The sequence below is a fragment of the Hyperoodon ampullatus genome, assembly GCF_949752795.1.
Source record: "Hyperoodon ampullatus genome assembly, chromosome: 13".
Lineage (NCBI taxonomy): Eukaryota > Metazoa > Chordata > Mammalia > Artiodactyla > Ziphiidae > Hyperoodon > Hyperoodon ampullatus.
This window is the reverse complement of record NC_136926.1, coordinates 86,863,935-86,880,778: the sequence shown is the minus strand read 5'-3', so window position 1 is coordinate 86,880,778 and position 16,844 is coordinate 86,863,935. Positions and strand designations below refer to the sequence as shown.

Below are 16,844 nucleotides of genomic sequence, written 5' to 3'. Positions count from 1 at the left end.
GTAAGGACGTGTGGGCAGCTTATATATTAATGTTAATTTGTATTTTCTTTAGCAAGTATCTCAGTATACTGTCTTTACCGTGAGGAAATGTTCTTCTCTCTGGAGCTAAAGATGGCCTCTCTCTCTGCTCAACCAGGAATTTACTGGGTTTTTGACAAATTGTGGTAAGCAGCTTCATCGAAGATAACCTACTTGTGGAATAACGGTTAGGTCCTCTCTGCGTTTCTGCTGTAAATGGAGCAATGATTCCAAAGCTGTGGTCTGAGGTACAGAATGGAAGCAAGTCTTGCTTTTCAATGATCGCGGAGTTTGCGCAATAAACCCTCATTATGGACAGTTAGTTACATTTGGGGACTCATGCTGGCACTCGCATTGATTTATTTGGGGGTGCTAAATAATTTAAAGGACACCTTTGTTTCAGAAGATGGACTTTTGTCACCACTGTGTCCGTGCTTTGTTCACATCACCTTGTGTCCTGAACAAAGTGTTTTTGAGGTTTACCTTTAAAACGAGTGCTTCTGGCAGAAAAGTCCAAGCACACGGTTCTCTGGCTGCTTGGAAACAGGTCTGCCGGGTCCACCTGAGCCTCCTCCATACTCTGGGACAGCAGGTTCGTGTCCTTCTGCCCAAGTGAGGGAGGCGGGGTGGATCCCCCCACCCCGTGAACGTTGCCATTCTGGTCGCTCGCGTTCGTTTCTCCTTATGAGATGGAAATGGGGTCTGCTCTATAATGGATTATTGATTGGCTCTGCCATCAGCGCCCTGGCTCTCCAGGCAGTGAATGCACCACTTCATGGGGCAGCTCGGACCCCGTCTGGGGACTATAAGCCTGGGATTGTTAATCTGGGGCAGATTGGCGAGTGGGGAGAGGAACTCCTAGTTGTTGTGGAATTTCTCCCCATTTGTTCACAGAATGGGCTTTTTGTCTCCGCAGTAGATAAGCTTGTGCAGGATGTTAATGGTGTATTTTAATTCATGGCTCATAAGACCGCAGTGTCACTGGGAAGGCCCGTTGCATTGTCTGCTGGAGGACAAACGAGCAGTATGTGAAACTGACAGCGGCACCCACGGGCCCTGCAGCCTCACTGCCTCACGGCCGCCCTCAGGAGGCCACTTTTTAAATTTTATGACCTGCCTTCTGGGGCCAGAATATCCTGTAAATATCTTGAGGCTTCTGTCTGCCCTGAGCTGTTTTCTTTGTAAGGGCATCTTCCCCATAGCACCCATTCCCCACATTTCCCGAATTCTCCTGTTTCCCCCCACCCCGCCCGGGACAGTGGCCCCCCCACCCCGTGAGCTCAGCCCCCATCCCTCTGACTCCCGGAAGCCCCCCCTCCCCCGGTGACCAAGGGAGAGAGAAGGAGAGAGGCCACAGGGCGTCGGGGAAGCCAAACTCTCTCTTAGTGTCATGACGTGGTTAATTAATGAACTGGAATTGAAGAGACGTATTGGACAAACAGCACGCGCATCGGGCTTTGCATCTGTCGACAGAAAGGCCGCAGACCCAGTGTGGGAAACGCCCCTTCCAGCTTTCCTGCAGCCCCTCGAGCCCCCCTGAGGTCTGCAGTCTGATTTGGGTTCCCTGTAAAGAAACTTGCACAGTTGTTTTGTTATGCAGATTACTCTAAATATTAGAGGTTATTTCAAAAAAAAAATCAGCCTTCTGATTCCTTTTCCAGGATATGATTTCGACAGAACTGACTTCGATGGTTTTGAGGGAATCAGTAGAAAACCGTTTGGCTTTTGCTTGGTGTTGGTTTACTTCACAGAGCAGAAAATGGCAAGGTTTCCTGTAGAGTCAGAGCGATGCTTACTGTGTAAAAATACAGGATGTTCTACCTTTTCCCCCGACAATGCCACATTTAGTTGGTCAGAAAATGATTGTTTAAACTGGGGAAGGTAAACCCCGGCAGCCTTACTGGATTTTTGCCCTGGGACGCGATGGGAGGATCTTCCCCAGTGCCCACGTCTTCATGGCTGCTTCATTTTGGCTGCGATGGCTGACTTTGCACTGTCTGAACCAAGGCTGGGCCCCATGGAGCTTTGGGGAGATCCCTTGAATGTCTCGGGGCAAGCCTCTGGAACACCAGCAAACAACCTCTTAAAATACTGCTTTCATGTGGACCGTTTCATATTATTCAGATGATTTTTCTTTCTTTGACTTTCAAATACTAGAATTTAACAAAAGGTAATTTTCCCAAAGTGCATTCCTTAGAGACTTTTGAGCTTCCTGGGGGCCTGGGGAGGGGGAGGGGAGGGATGGGGATGGGGGAGGGCCCATCGGGCTGTCCCAGAGCATCTCTGCTTCCCATTGTGCTACTTACTGGAGTTGCAAGTGGGAGTTATTTTTTAACTTCTTTTGTGAAAAACATCCAAAACCCATAAAAATGGAAGGAGTAACTAATGAATATCTATACACCCACCATCTAGCCCCAGCAGTTGTTAGCACTGTGATATATCTGCCTTCTCCTCTCTTTTGTAAACCACCTCTAAAATACTTCATTACACATCTCCAAAAACTAAGAAAGTTCTCCTGTGTTACAGACCTAACGAAAGTAATAGTAATTCTCAAATATGGTCTAATACCCAGTCTATATTAAAGTTGACTTTGTATGGAGTCTTGAGCTGGGACAGGTTTGCACTTGTGCGCTGTGGATGATGATAGCTGTTCGTGGAATACTTTATAATTGTATTAAATAACTTCTGTGGTGAACCTGTCAGGGCCCAGTGAATACATGTGGGTTACTATTTAGCTATTTCTAACGTAGCTTCCTAAACTATTATTTCCTCCTTTTGAATTTATTAAGCCACACAGTGTCACTGCCAGTGACTAGGTATCTTTGGGTACTGCACTGACATCTCATTCATTTATTTAGCAATTATTAATTTATAATAATACCTACCATATATTGGCCATTTGCTGTGTGCTCAACATTGCACCTTGCATGCATTACTTTAAATCTCACAAAAATACTGTAGTATAGTTCTCATTACCATCACTTGCATTTTAAAAATGAAGAAATGGACTGGGGAACTGAGAGGTTGACACTTGCTCCCAGTCCCACAGCTGATCCCAGGGAGTGGCAGAACTGAGTTTGGATCTCGGGTAGCCTGACCTCGGAGCTCACGGTCTGGGCCACCTCTCGTGGTGCCGTGATGCCCCTGTGCTGGTGTCAGGACTCAGTGGTACTTGGTGGGTCTGCCTTCACAGAGTAGGATGCCTCCCACACGAGTGACCAGTTAAAGAAGCGGTAATAGAAGCACGTCCAGGCACGAGCTGGGATCGGGCCAAGGCTGGGGGGTGGGGACTGTGCCTGACCTGGTCACAGGGCAAAGGGGGTCAGGAAGGGTCTCTTAGAAAGACCACACCTGAGAAGGTGGACGGCGGGTGGGACCCGCACACCTGAGGGTTCCGAGGTGGGAGTGAACGCACGTCCAGCTGGGGTGTGGGGCAGGTGAACAGCCATTGGCTGGGGGCCCAGGGACCCCAGCAGTACGGGGGTTCAGGGCCTTAGAAGCCCCCTTGGGGGAGTTTGGGCCTCATCTTCAGGGTGTGCAAAGCCTGCGGAGGGTTGAAGCCTCAAAGAGGTTGCCCAGCTCTGCATTTGGGAAGATGATCTTGGTTTGAGATGAAGGAGAGCGTGTGGATTCAAGTGTGGATTGGAGGTCCAGCCCGCAGGATGATGGGGTTACCCCTGGGTGTGGGTGAGAGGGCTGGGGCTTGCTTGAAAGGCTAGTTGGGCCCACACTTACCTGGGTTTCCCTGGGGGAGATCTGGCCACCCTTGGCTAGGGCAGGTCATCACTTCCCTCCCTGCTCCGCTGCTGTTCCCTGTGTGGTTACGTGTTCCTTTCTGACGTCTGGGTCCCTCGAAGCCAAGCCTGTTGCTTAGTTATCCTTGCCCTTAGGCCCCATAAGTGGCCTGGTGCCCAGTAGCTCTCAGGGATTGTGATGAAACCCTCGTTAACTCGCCCCGCGACTGTGCCGTGGGGCTTCCACCGTGGGAGCTGTCACGGGAGGGCGTGCGGGACAATGACGGACTGTTGTCCCACGTGGATTCTTACAGATCTGACAGCTTCGTCACAGGGCTTTTCCTTCTGGTGTGTGTCCTGGATCCCAGCCCTGCAGGTCTTGTTCTGGGGGGAGTTACTGTCGGCAGGTGGAGATAACCGGGTCCTTGACGCTGTTTCACAAGGTCACCAGGGATGCTGCAGGAAGTGACTTTTCTGCCTTCTGTTAGGTCCAAGACTCAGTTCCCAGGGTCCTCACTTACAGAAGTGGTTTATTCCTTGAAACCTTTACCCACAGATTAAATGTATCCCAAATCCAGTGAGTGTAAGCGGTCTTGAGAAAATCACCTTATTTCATTTGTGCTGTGCAGGCATGAAAAGAAAGAATCAAAAAGAAAGAATCTCTCTAAGGTATGGCAGTGCCCTTACATATATGCATTTAGACCTGGTGCTTTATTTATTTATGCCCTCACATGATGACGTCTTAAAGTTTAGCTACATATTTTATTTTCAAAACGTTTATATTTTGCCCTCTCTTAAACCCCTTCCCCATCTCCATGATAATGCATTTTATGTTATGAATACAGATTTATATTTTCTGTAATAAGTATTTTACTTTTTCCTGTTGTTATAATTGTTATCATAAAATTATATCGGCAATATATATAAATATTTATGTAACATGAAATTACCTAAATTTTTCAAAAAGAAATTTATTTCCAAAATTATGGAAGGCATTTTAAAAAAGTAGCTTCAGACTGTTTGTCACATCCCTATGAGACACACACACACACACACACACACACACACACACACACACACAGAGGGAGAGATGCATTGGAAATCTATTTTAAAACCCTAATCAGCAAGCCATTTTTATGCCTAAACAATTAAATTACAGGCTTGTCTGGCAAGTTCCCAATTACAGCCTTGGAAAAAGTTTGTAATATAATAACAACAAAACTGTGGTTCATTATGGGCAAAATATGATTCAAATGGGGCTGTGCTCTGTGTATGTTCATGGGTCGTATGCCAGCTGAAACACACGTGTGGATTTTCTCTCCCCTTTACCTCCTAATATTTGTGTTGCTAGAAGACTTTCTTTAATCGCTCTGGTCTGAGTAAAAAGCTAGCATTTACTTACACGTTTTGTAAGGTTAGTTATCTTTAGGTTAACGCATTTCAGGAAAAGTTGGAACACCAAGTCGCACTCGGCGTGCGTTTGCCTGTGAGAATAAAATAGGGACAGCTCGGCACCGGAATGTATTTGCTGAAACCAGGTAGTGTGACACTTTATCACGGGGCGGTGTTTGGATGAGAACCTCTCACCACCAGAGACCCCAATCAATGTTGACAAACCGTTTGAGACCCTCCTGGCTCACAGAGGCTGGTGGGCTTTTTTTTTTTTTTTAAAGTATAGAGTCAGTTAGTGCTGTGGGTTATGGGGCTAATAAGGTTTCCCCTAAGTCTTCTAACTGGGGCGGCTGCCCCGCTGCATTTTCACATTGGAAGTTCTGAGGACACCATTCTTGTTCTTTTGGGGAGAAGAATTTTTGTCTGCAGCTGAAAAGAATGGTCACGAAGATCTGTTGATTTGGCCACTGACTAAGGAAAGCCAGTTGTGGGGAATTCCTTTTTGACTGTTTCTCTAAAGGTTTGCAAGAAACTTTGCCAGTCGACTGTGGGCTTCAGGAAGGGGGCCACTTAGTGGCCTCTTTCAAGTGGAGCCAGTTTTGTTGATGTTATGATTTCCTTAAGATAATGGTGTTTTGAGCTTAAGTGGTCATCACCCTTATGGTATTTTTCCATTTTCCCCCTCCACATATTTTTAAGTTCTTTAAAAAGACATCTCCTGTCATTCTCACAGAGATTGACAGCAGGGCTCAGTGTTGAAAGATGGGGGTGGGCAGAGAAGTGGAAAACAAAAGAGAAAGAAGAGCTGGTTGTGCTGATTCATGGGTACCCTGAAGGCCCTTGCTTGAGAATTTTCTTGTAAATTGCAGGGCTCTGCTGCCTTTGTGAGTTTTTAAGCAAGTTTTGCAGGAAGCCCGAATAAGAAATGAAAAGTATATTCTCTAGCGTTTGGGTTTCTTGAGGGGAAGTGTGTAGGCTTTGGCTGGGGGTTTGGGGGTGCTGGGGAATCAGAAATTTTACACATCAAGGCTGTCATGAAGAAATGGAATGTGGATTTCTCTGGTAGCAAAGATGGCAGCGCTAAGCCTTTTTAAATGTGCAGAAGAGACTGAGGTCCCCCATGGGAAGAAGGGGGGCTGTGCTCACATCTGATCCTCTTTGCACTTTGCTCTGGGCTCGTCCAGCCGGGATGCTACCTGGTGGTAGTAGAAGCGAGGCCCCGTTGGGCAGGTGTTTTATTGTCCGTGGACTGTTCGCTCTGCACTGTGACTGGGGGTCTGAGTGGCACTCGGAGAAAGTGCCTTGCAAGGGGCTTCGGTGTCACACGGCTTCCTCATGTCCTTTCCTGACTCTCGGCACCTGACAGGTGAGGGCACGCCTGGGTGTGAAGGACACCTTCTGAAATTCACACGCTGGCAAACGGGGGACGGGACTCCCGTTTCAGATGTTTAATTCCCGTGAACTGGAGAAGTTCTGACATGTAACATCCTTTATGACCCAACTTAGTGGTCCAGTGAAGCCTGTCAAATTACTTCAGAGACACCAATTTCTGGTGTTGTAGTTGTTTTTTCCTCTGTAAATGTATTCTAGACCGTTCTTTAAACTCCGAAGATTTTTGTACCCAGATTAGGTCACTAAGTTTAATGTAAATAGTATGTTTCATTTATATTTTTATGTATTATATCAAATTCAACATTTGGGGGACTGAAATAAGCCCTGGGATGGCAGGGGATGCATGCACATCATTTGTCTGATAAAATCATCATGAATAATGTGCAGCCGTCTAAGACCAAAACAGCTCGAAAAAACAAATTAGCTTAAATTGTCATGAAGAAGTGTTCTGATTCATCTCATTTGTTTATCCAAGTTTAGGGGAGATTTTGTTTATTTATTTTATTGGGAGTTTCCCGTCTCACCTCTCTCTCCCTCTCTCCTGGGGTGTGGGAGTGGCTCCGTACCCGTAGGTGTAAAGAGTAAGGAATATCTCTGAGCAGCTGTGCTTCCTGCTGCTTTCCAGAGTTTGTTGCTCAGACTGAGTTGGTTTCTTTAGGTGCCTGGGAAACTTGCTAGCATGAGGCTTTCTCGAAAGAAGTTTGAGAATAAATACATCATCTAAATGAGATTTCTGCCTCTGGCGTGGGTCTCTGGGAGGAGGCATTTGGAGAACAGGAGTTGTGTTGTTTTTTTCAGAAGGCGTCTGTCCCTCATGGTGAGTGGAGGAATAGAGTGTCATCTATTGGAACCCCTGGGGATGTTTGGGGGACACCCTCCCGCCCCCTGCCTTCCACCGTCAGCATCCTTCTCTGAGTCGGCTCCGGGGAAAACATGGCAGGTCGGACCACCCAGAGCAAACAACGCATTGCTGCCTGGCCTCGTCTCTGACCAAACGACGTGCATTGTACACTGTCTGCTTGACAATCAGAAACACACAGCTTCTTCACATTTTGTTGCTTTTCAAACATGAGTTCTTAGTGTGCCTGACGCTGAAACTTTGGAAAAAATGTGGCTTCCTTTCTACATGTTACAGCTTTTTTAAAAAAGGAAATCTGTCCATCGGGGCGCCTCTCTGTGCAAGTCTGGAGCCCCCAGTAGGGAGACCCTCAGAATCATTAACTCAGTTACTTCTGTTTAGAGATCAGAAGGATAAACAGACTGGGCCCCAGGGGCCTGTGTGTGCGGCGTTCTCCCCACTGCCCCACTCCTGCTTGCTTTTTAAAAAAATTTTTTTTCATTGAAGTGTAGTTGAATTACAGTGTTGTGTTCATCACCGCTGTACAGCAAAGTGACTCAGTTATACATATATATACCCATCAAAATACCGTCCAGAAAGACACTTTACCTCTCACATCCCTTCTGGTCAGCTGTTTTCTTTATTCTCTGTATCGTTGAGTCAGATGGAAATTCCTGAGATAGCTGCTTGTCAGTGTGTACTGTCTTGGGCCTGTTTGGCAGTTTACAGGCATCTGGGCTGGCTTCCCTGCAGCCTAGATTGTTGCCCCACGCGTGCCAGGCACAGCGCTGGGCCACCCCGTCCACTTCCCCTTCGCCTGTGCACAGGTGAGGGAGACGCCCAGGCGTCTGGAGGAGCAGCCCAGAGCTGCCCCGGCCCCTCATTCTCCAGGGGGTGGACAAGCATGAGAGCGACAGTGACCCCACAGTGTGACCCCTGCTCCTGCTGGGCTCAGACCCCGCCTCCCATGTGAGGACCTGCCGGGGTCGGGAGGGTGTCTGCACTGGGGTGGGACTCGGCCCTGCGGCCAGTGCAGGAGAGAAGGGACACGACCAGGTCGGGAAGGGCACTGTGAGGCCAGCCGGGGGGGTTGGGCTTTATCTAAGAGGCAGCGAAGACTGAATGTCGCGGTGGCAGCGGCCTGGCGGTCACACACCCCTGGGAGTGGTGTCCGTCGGGGCAGCCGGCGTGGGTCGCCAGGTGCTGGAGCAGCAGATTCAGGCCCAGATGTGGAAGGACCTCAGGGTTCTGCTCCTGACCTTCGTTGCCTCTCTTTAATTAAGTCATTTATGTTTCACCGAGACACAAAGATACATTTGTGAAGCGCCTTTTCCGGCTGTGAACGCCCTCCTCGCGGCTCACGTGTGCTGCACGTGCCCCCGCGTTTTGCCATCCTCCGCCTGGCCTGGGTCTCTGTCCTTCATTCTCAGACGCGCTCCTGTCCCGTCGCCCGTGTTCCGCACACTCCCACGAATTCTCTCACCACAGTCTTTCCTTAAACATTGGATATCTTTGATAAAAAATTATTCTAGTGCGCATTTACAATGATTTATTTTAATGATTTAGCACACAATTCTTATCAGTCATTATTTGTTTAATTACTGATTTTTTAAAGGGAAGCAGCTGCTCGTACGTCTGTTGAAACTTTCGTGGGTGCTTCCTTTCTTTAATTTGGACGGGATTGGCTTTCTGAAGGAGGAGCGTGCAGATCGCTGTCCGTGGACGTTACCGGGCTCCTATTTATGCGGGGAAACCTGGTTCCTAAGATCTCCGTGTCTTTTCTGTTCCAGGTGCTTGCTGCCCTCTACCATGCTCTCCAGGTAAGACATGCCCCTCCGCGGCGCAGGCGCACTTCTGCAGCCGGCAAGCGGGAGTTTCGCCTGAACATGGAGAGATAAGACGCAGGCCCACGTGACCGAGCGCCGTGCGTGCCCCGCCCCGGCCGGGCGAGCCATCGTCGTCGTCGTCGACGTCGTCGTCGAGATGGACCGCCCCCGAGAGGCCGAGATGGAGCTGAGAAGGGCCGAGATGGAGCTGAGAAGGGGCCCCAGCCCACCCAGGGTCAGCAGGAGCCCCGAGGCGGACGGGGACAAGGCGCTGAGCCACAGCTGCTGCATCTGCGGCAAGAGCTTTCCCTTCCAGAGCTCCTTGTCCCAGCACATGCGCAAGCATACGGGCGAGAAGCCCTACAAGTGTCCCTACTGCGACCACCGGGCTTCCCAGAAGGGCAACCTGAAGATCCACATCCGCGGCCACCGCACGGGGACTCTGATCCAGGGCCACGAGCCCGAGGCGGGCGAGACGCGCGTGTCCGAGGGCCTGGACGGCTGCGCCAGCCCCACGAAGAGCACCTCGGCCTGCAACAAGATCCTGAATGGCGCCACCCAGGTGGACAGCGGCAAGATCCTGCTGAGGAGCAGCAAGAAGGAGGCGGAGGGGGCGGCGTGCGCGGCGGAGGAGGCCAAGGCGGCGGCGGCGGCGGCGGCGGGGCAGTGCTCCTTCTGCAAGAGCAAGTTTGAGCGCAGGAAGGACCTGGAGCAGCACGTGCACCAGGCGCACAAGCCCTTCAAGTGCCGGCTGTGCAGCTACGTGACCCTGCGGGAGGAGTCCCTGCTCAGCCACATCGAGAAGGACCACATCACGGCCCAGGGGCCCCGCGGCGACACCTTCGCAGAGAACGGCAAGCCTGAGCTGCCCCCCGGCGAGTTCCCCTGCGAGGTGTGCGGCCAGGCCTTCAGCCAGACCTGGTTCCTGAAGGCGCACATGAAGAAGCACAGGGGCTCCTTCGACCATGGCTGCCACATCTGCGGCCGGAGATTCAAGGAGCCGTGGTTCCTGAAAAACCACATGAAGGCGCACGGCCCGAAGGCGGGGAGCAAGAACAAACCCCGGAGCGAGCTGGACCCCATCGCCACCATCAACAACGTGGTGCAGGAGGAGATGATTGTGGCCGGCCTAAGCCTCTACGAAGTCTGCACCAAGTGCGGGAACCTGTTTACGAACCTGGACAGCTTGAACGCGCACAACGCCATCCACCGCCGGGTGGAGGCCGGCCGGCCACGGGCCCCCGTCGGGGAGGTCCCGGCGCCCGGCCCCGCCGACTCCCAGCAGCTCTTCCTTCAGTGCCTGAACCTGCGCCCCGCGGCCGGCGCGCCCGCCCTCGGGCAGGCCGGGCGGCGCGTGGCCGAGCTGGACCCGGTCAACAGCTACCAGGCCTGGCAGCTGGCCACACGGGGCAGGGTGGCCGAGCCGGCCGAGTACCTCAAGTACGCGGCGTGGGACGAGGCGCTGTCTGGGGACGTGGCCTTCGACAAGGAGCGGCGCGAGTTCATCCTCGTGAGCCAGGAGAAGCGCAAGCGCGAGCCCGAGCCCGGCGCGCAGGGGCCCCCGCGCAAAAGGGCGGGCGCGCCCGGGGACCCCGCGCCCGGGCCCCCGGAACCCCGGCCGGCCGCGCGCCCCAGCCGCCGCGCCGCCGCCCCCGCCGGCCACGGCAAGTCGTCCGAGTGCTTCGAGTGCGGCAAGATCTTCCGCACGTACCACCAAATGGTGCTGCACTCGCGGGTGCACCGCCGCGCGCGCCGCGACCGCGACGGCCCCGGGGACCGCGCGCCCCGCGCCCGCTGCGGCTCGCTCAGCGAGGGCGACTCGGCCTCACAGCCCAGCAGCCCCGGCTCGGCCTGCGCCGTCGCCGACTCCCCGGGCTCCGGCCTGGCCGACGAGGCCGCCTACGAGAGCGGAGAGGAGGGCGCGGCCCACCCTGCACCAGGTGAGCACGTGCGCCCGGGTGGTCCAGGCGCGGGTAAGGTGGACTCGGGCGGTCCCGGTCCCGGTAGCCCTCTGCCTGGGTCGCCTTTGTCCAGGTATCTCATGTCCAGCTGGCTTGGGCTCAGGTAGCCCTGTGTCTGGGTCGCCCCCATAACTAGGTGTCCCAGGTCTAGGAAGCCCTTGCCTGGGTGGCTCACGCTCAGGTGGTCCAGGCTCAGGGAGCTCTGTGCCCGATGGCCCTGAGCCGGGGAAGTCCAGCCCCAGTAGACCGCCGCCCGGTGGCTCAGGCCAGGTAGTCCTGGTTCACCCATCAGCCATGTCCAGGTAGTTGAGGCTCAGGTAGCCCTGTCCCTGGGTGACCCAGGTCCAGCTAACCCTTCCCCAGGATCTCAGGGAATCTGGGCTCAATTAGCCGTGCCCCAGGTGACCCGGCTCCCTGGTTTCCCAGGCCCACATAGTCTTGGTGCTCAGGTAGCCTCCTACTTGGTGGCCCTACAGCCAGATAACCCTGCGCTTGGTGCCTTTTCCCAGGCGTCCCAGGCTCTGGTAGACTTGTACTCAGGTAGTCTGTGCCCAGTGTGTACTTGGAGCTCCTGTCAGTTCCACTTGAGGCTCCTGTTTGCTGACTGCCCATAGTGTTTGCATAAATTCGCACCTTTGGCTATGTAGGTGATGGTCTCTCTGGGGCATCAGACGTTTCTGAGCAAAGAACAGGTGATGGAGTCCCTCCAAGATGTGCCCTTCTCTTCTCGCCATCAGCTGGGGCACGCATGCTTTCCTCCACCCCTCTCCTTGCACCAGACAGCTGAGTGAAAGAGGGACTTTGGATTGTGTGCAGTTATAATTAATCTCTTTAGATTCAAGTAACCCTGTGGGTTTAGAGACGGCTAATTGGAACCAGATTACTTTCCAAACTGCAGCTATGTAAATATTTAAAGATGCTTGGCCAACTTTATTTTCATCATTTTCCTATTTTTTTAATTTTTAAACATTTCGATATTTTCTTCATAATTTTTTGTTTGGGGTAATTCTTTTAAGTGTAAGGTGATGTTTCAGTTACAAACTTGTAATCTTCTCTGCGTAGCCAGGAATGTTTTTCTCTTCTCCCTGAAAATTGGTTAACGGATGTTGCTTGTACTGGAAGGTCAGAGGCGATAGAGATCCAAGTGCTTCAGCTGGGCTTTTTATATTCTGTAGTGAGGAAGACTGCCCCTGTGCATGTCTCAAAAAACCCCACAAACATATGTCATCTTTCCCTTATTAAAGATTTAGCCAATTCTCCTGAACAGAGTTTAATTATTACAGGTCTATACAACGTATTGTGTGAGCATCTGATACACTCAAGTATATGTGGAGTCAGTAACTAAGTGTAGAAAAAAGTTGTTTCTTTGCTCCTATAAGGGCAATCAATCTATGCTGAATCTGCACATGTATGTACGTAGGTAAATGAAAATAACACGTTTTTAAAAATAATTTATTTAATTTATTTTTGGCTGCGTTGGGTCTTCGTTGCTGTTCGCTGGCTTTCTCTAGTTGTGGCTCGCGGGCTCTAGAGCGCAGGCTCAGTAGTTGTGGCGCACGGGCTTAGTTGCTCTGCGGCATGCGGATCTTCCTGGATCAGGGCTTGAATCTGTGTCCCCTGCATTGGCAGGTGGATTCTTAACCACTGCGCCACCAGGGAAGCCTCCCCCTTTTTTAATTAATTTATTTTTGGCTGCGTTGGGTCCTCGTTGCTGCTCACGGGCTTTCTCTAGTTGCGGAGAGCGGGGGCTCTTATCTTGCATTTCGTTTCTTAGTCATTAACCTGTGGGAAGGAGCAGTATAATATACTGTTCTCTGAAAATGCAGTGCTAGTTCTGTGAGCTTTTTTGGGTTCTTCTAGCAGCTTGTCACGTAAGATGTGGGGAACCCAATTGTGACCCCCTGGGTGGCATTTTTGAAGATTAATTTTTGTTTTTCCTTTTAAAAAATGTTGATGACAACTATAGATTTTACTGGTCATATTCCAGTAGTACTATGGCTACTTTTTGGAGTACATTGGATGAAATATTAAAGCTGCCAATAATTGTTTTCCTACTTTGAGGACAAATATTTTTAATATTTGGAAAAGCTGTCCTTACCTGCATTTATTATGACGGCAGTTAAATGATTAGTAATAAGCTAATTCAGTAGTGCTTTTAATGTCAATATGTGGGAAAGATCAAATTACGTTCACTGTAAGTTGGAATTTACTCTTTTTGTTCTTTCTCAGGTTCATTAAATTTTAGAGATTATCATTTAGTTTTTAATGAGATTATATCTCTTTTCTCTGTATTAATCAACTTTTTGAGAAATGTGATATCTCAGGTGATTCCATAACAAGATTATATATGGTGTGGGTGTAATGAGCTGACAACAGAATATTGCAGCTTATTGAGAGACTAGAAAAAGAAATTTATGGCATGACAGTGGCATAAGATGTTGAATAACATTGTAGGTCTGCATGGGTCACTTTTTGTAGCCCCAGAGGACAGTAGCTTTCCTCCTAAAAACACAAACTTGATATCGTGGCAGGCCTTTAATGCTCTAGCTGGCATTAAATCGCTGCTTCATGGATGCCCCTTAAGGAGAGAGATGTGTTATATGGATTTAATACTCACAAAGCAGTCTCATTAGCAGGGATTGGCAAGGCCTTGGAAGCAGCTACTTTGGAAGAGCAAATGGGTACGTTGAATCCTCTATTTTGATCTGCAGTGAGCCTTTCTCCTTAAAAAATGCCTTCAGCTTTGGAAAATACTTACCTTTCTTGTCACTAAAAGATGACTTAGATCTTTAAACAGTGACATGACTCTAATAAATTCTCAGAACCTTGATGGGATGACCGGTTAAAATGATTAGAGGAAACATGTAGAAATTGAGGGGCGGAAGGTCATGCTAGTTCTCAGAAAAATGAATCCGGCTACTTGTAGTAGCAAAGTTGACAATAGAGTTCAGATCTTTGTGCCCCTTCCAGTAAATCCCATTGTGCCATAATTTTCCCCACAGATTTTTTGACATCCAGAGGTGGATTTGAATGCTGCTCCTGGATCTAGAGGCAATTTGCATTATCAGATTAATTGAAAGAAACTTGCTTTTTTCATGAAATATTCTTTGTCGAGTGTTGCGTCTACTCCTTTGAAAAGCTCCGATTTTTCCATTACCTTTATTTCCACATCAGACCGGCTCCCAGCAGCCCTCATTACAGACTTAAAATAGTCTAAGAGCAAAGTTGTGAATAAAATTCAATAATTTAAACTGTGTTGCGGAGCTAGATTTCAATCTTCCTTGAGAAAGTGACGTGGCACTGATACAAAGTACCCTTTTGGAGTTCACAAAACTTAATCCTTTTGATTAGGGAAGAGGAGCTCTGAAAGGGCATTTAGTTGAAATTTAGAAAAATTAACATTTTCAAACACAAAGCGGAGTCATGGTGCTCAGAATTTATTACTGAGGACAGGTCAACAGGCCAAAGTGGAATTCTGCTTGGAAAGCGTTAGGATGACTTAGGAGTGGTAGAAGCCTGCTGACTGTGTCTCAAAGGACTCTCTTCATGAAGTCCCTGTACTATAAGACGTGGTGCCCTTGGAAGAAGCCTTGCCTGGTGCTGGGGGCCTTGCCTTGATGCAGAACCCATTCCTACTGTTTATCTGCATACTGTTTATCTGCATACTGTTTTGGCTAAAAGTTAGGTGACTACCCCAGGTATTTTTTTAATTGAAGTATAATTGCTTTACAATATTATATTAGTTTTAGGTGTACAACATAGTGATTCAGTGTTTTTATAGATTATACTTCATTTAAAGTTGTTACAGAATAATGGCTCTGTTTCCCTGTGTTGTACAGTATATCCTTGGTTTTGACTATTTTTTGTTATTCTAATTTCTGTCACATCAAGCGTATCGTCTGTTGAGCCCACCCTCTCTCTATATCTTTGGATACTGATTGTAACTTAATTGATAGTAAAACCCCAAGTTTTGAAATTGCAAATACAAAATTGCAATATTTGATTATTTTATTTTATTTTTTTTTTTTGCGGTACGCGGGCCTCTCACTGCTGTGGCCTCTCCCGTTGCGGAGCACAGGCTCCAGACGCGCAGGCTTAGCGGCCATGGCTCACGGGCCCAGCCGCTCCGCGGCATGTGGGATCTTCCCGGACCGGGGCACGAAACCGTGTTCCCTGCATCCACAGGCGGACTCTCAACCACTGCGCCACCAGGGAACCCCTATTTGGTTGTTTTTGACTGACAAACCCTATGGCTCAACCTAATAGAATAAAAAGTTCTTAGAGCAAGTGCCATAGCGTTATATGTAGTTGGAAGAAGTAAGGAGAGAGTTTTCAGAAATAAAAAATATAGTCCAGGGAAGAAAAGATGATTAGAAGGAAGACATGGATTTATTTCAGAAAGCCTCCACTTTCTCATATCTCTCTGCTTGCTGCTACCAGGGCAAAGTCTCGGACGTTAGAGCTCATCTTCTTTCTGTCGTCATTGCAAGAAGAGCCACAATGTTTTGATTATGTTAGTCGAGCACGTGCTGTGAGACTGACCGACCGTCTGCGTTTGTGCGCGCGGGTCACATGGGCCAGGCTGTGGTCATGCAGCTCTCCCAAAGGTTAACCAGCCAACCTTCTTCTTCTTTTTTTTTTTTGATAGACCATGGACGGTCATCAGAGCAGCTTAGGGAGGAAATGTTGTTACACGTCCTCCCATTGAAGCAGGATTGAGGGCGAATCAAGGGACAGAGATCAGAGTGTGAAGTGTGAGGTGGGCCTGGGAGGGGTGTTGGCAGGGGCGGCCGGGCCTGCTGGGACGGGAGGCTTTTATTGTTGCTTATTCTTAGAGGTTACTTTGCGGTAGAGCAGGCGCTCCAAGGGGACGGGTTCTCCCCACCGTCCTGCTGGTGCAGGGCGAGCATGTTCTGAGCAGGGAAGCTGGGACCTGTTTGCAGCCCCGCCCGGTTCCCATCTCCGAGGCTCAGTGATGGGGAAGGACTTTTGCCTTAACGCAGGGCTTCATCCGTGCCTCCCCCCACCCCGCCCAAGAGGCTAAAAATGACACCACAAAGAACGCGGGGTAGGAGACCGAGGAGGAGAGAACGTGAATAAAGTGAGAGGATGGGAAGTAGAATCCGTGTAACTGGGGGAAAGCAGCAGGCATGTCTGGGAACAACCCTGTACAAGTACAAACCCTGTGATCCTGGGCGGTGTCAGTCCTACGTGGTACCGGGGCCCCCCATTGAATAGGAGCCTTCGGAATGGGTACAAGTGAAATCAGGCGGTCGGCTCTCCTTGGACACTGTTCAGTCCAGCTCGCCGGGCCCAGTTTCCTCATCCCACAGGCATCTTGAGCGATACCTAATAAATGTCCATACGCATGCTGGTCGGCCGCTCTGGAAGTGCCCCGGCCGTGGTGATGCTGGCGCAGGTGCCAGGCCACAGAGCTTGGGATGCTGTCTGCCATGTGCCAGCCAGCGGCTGGAGCACAGCACCAGGGTGGGGACCGGTGACAAGGAGAATCCGGACAGCAGAGATGGAGATCAAGGAAGAGCTGGTTGATTCCAGATTACAGAAGAGGGACTGTAAACTGCAGACAGATGCCTTTCAGCCAGATGTGAGGGTGGCACCACCCTTAGTGTTTTCGGCTGTCCTGAACATCGAGGAATGTACTTAGTTGGGAATAAAGTGAGAC

General features: G+C 49.9%; 1 protein-coding gene across 1 annotated transcript in view; it reads left to right on the top strand.

Annotated features, from left to right (window-relative positions):
- Positions 1 to 9,357: 9,357 nt before the first annotated feature.
- ZNF516 (zinc finger protein 516) overlaps positions 9,358 to 16,844 on the top strand; it is a gene marked incomplete at both ends in the record, with an annotated part of 58,117 nt that continues 50,630 nt past the window's right edge. Inside the window, one exon of the mRNA XM_079717155.1 lies at positions 9,358 to 11,140. Coding sequence (XP_079573281.1) covers positions 9,358 to 11,140 — 1,783 coding nt within the window. The remainder of the gene's footprint in view (positions 11,141 to 16,844) is intronic.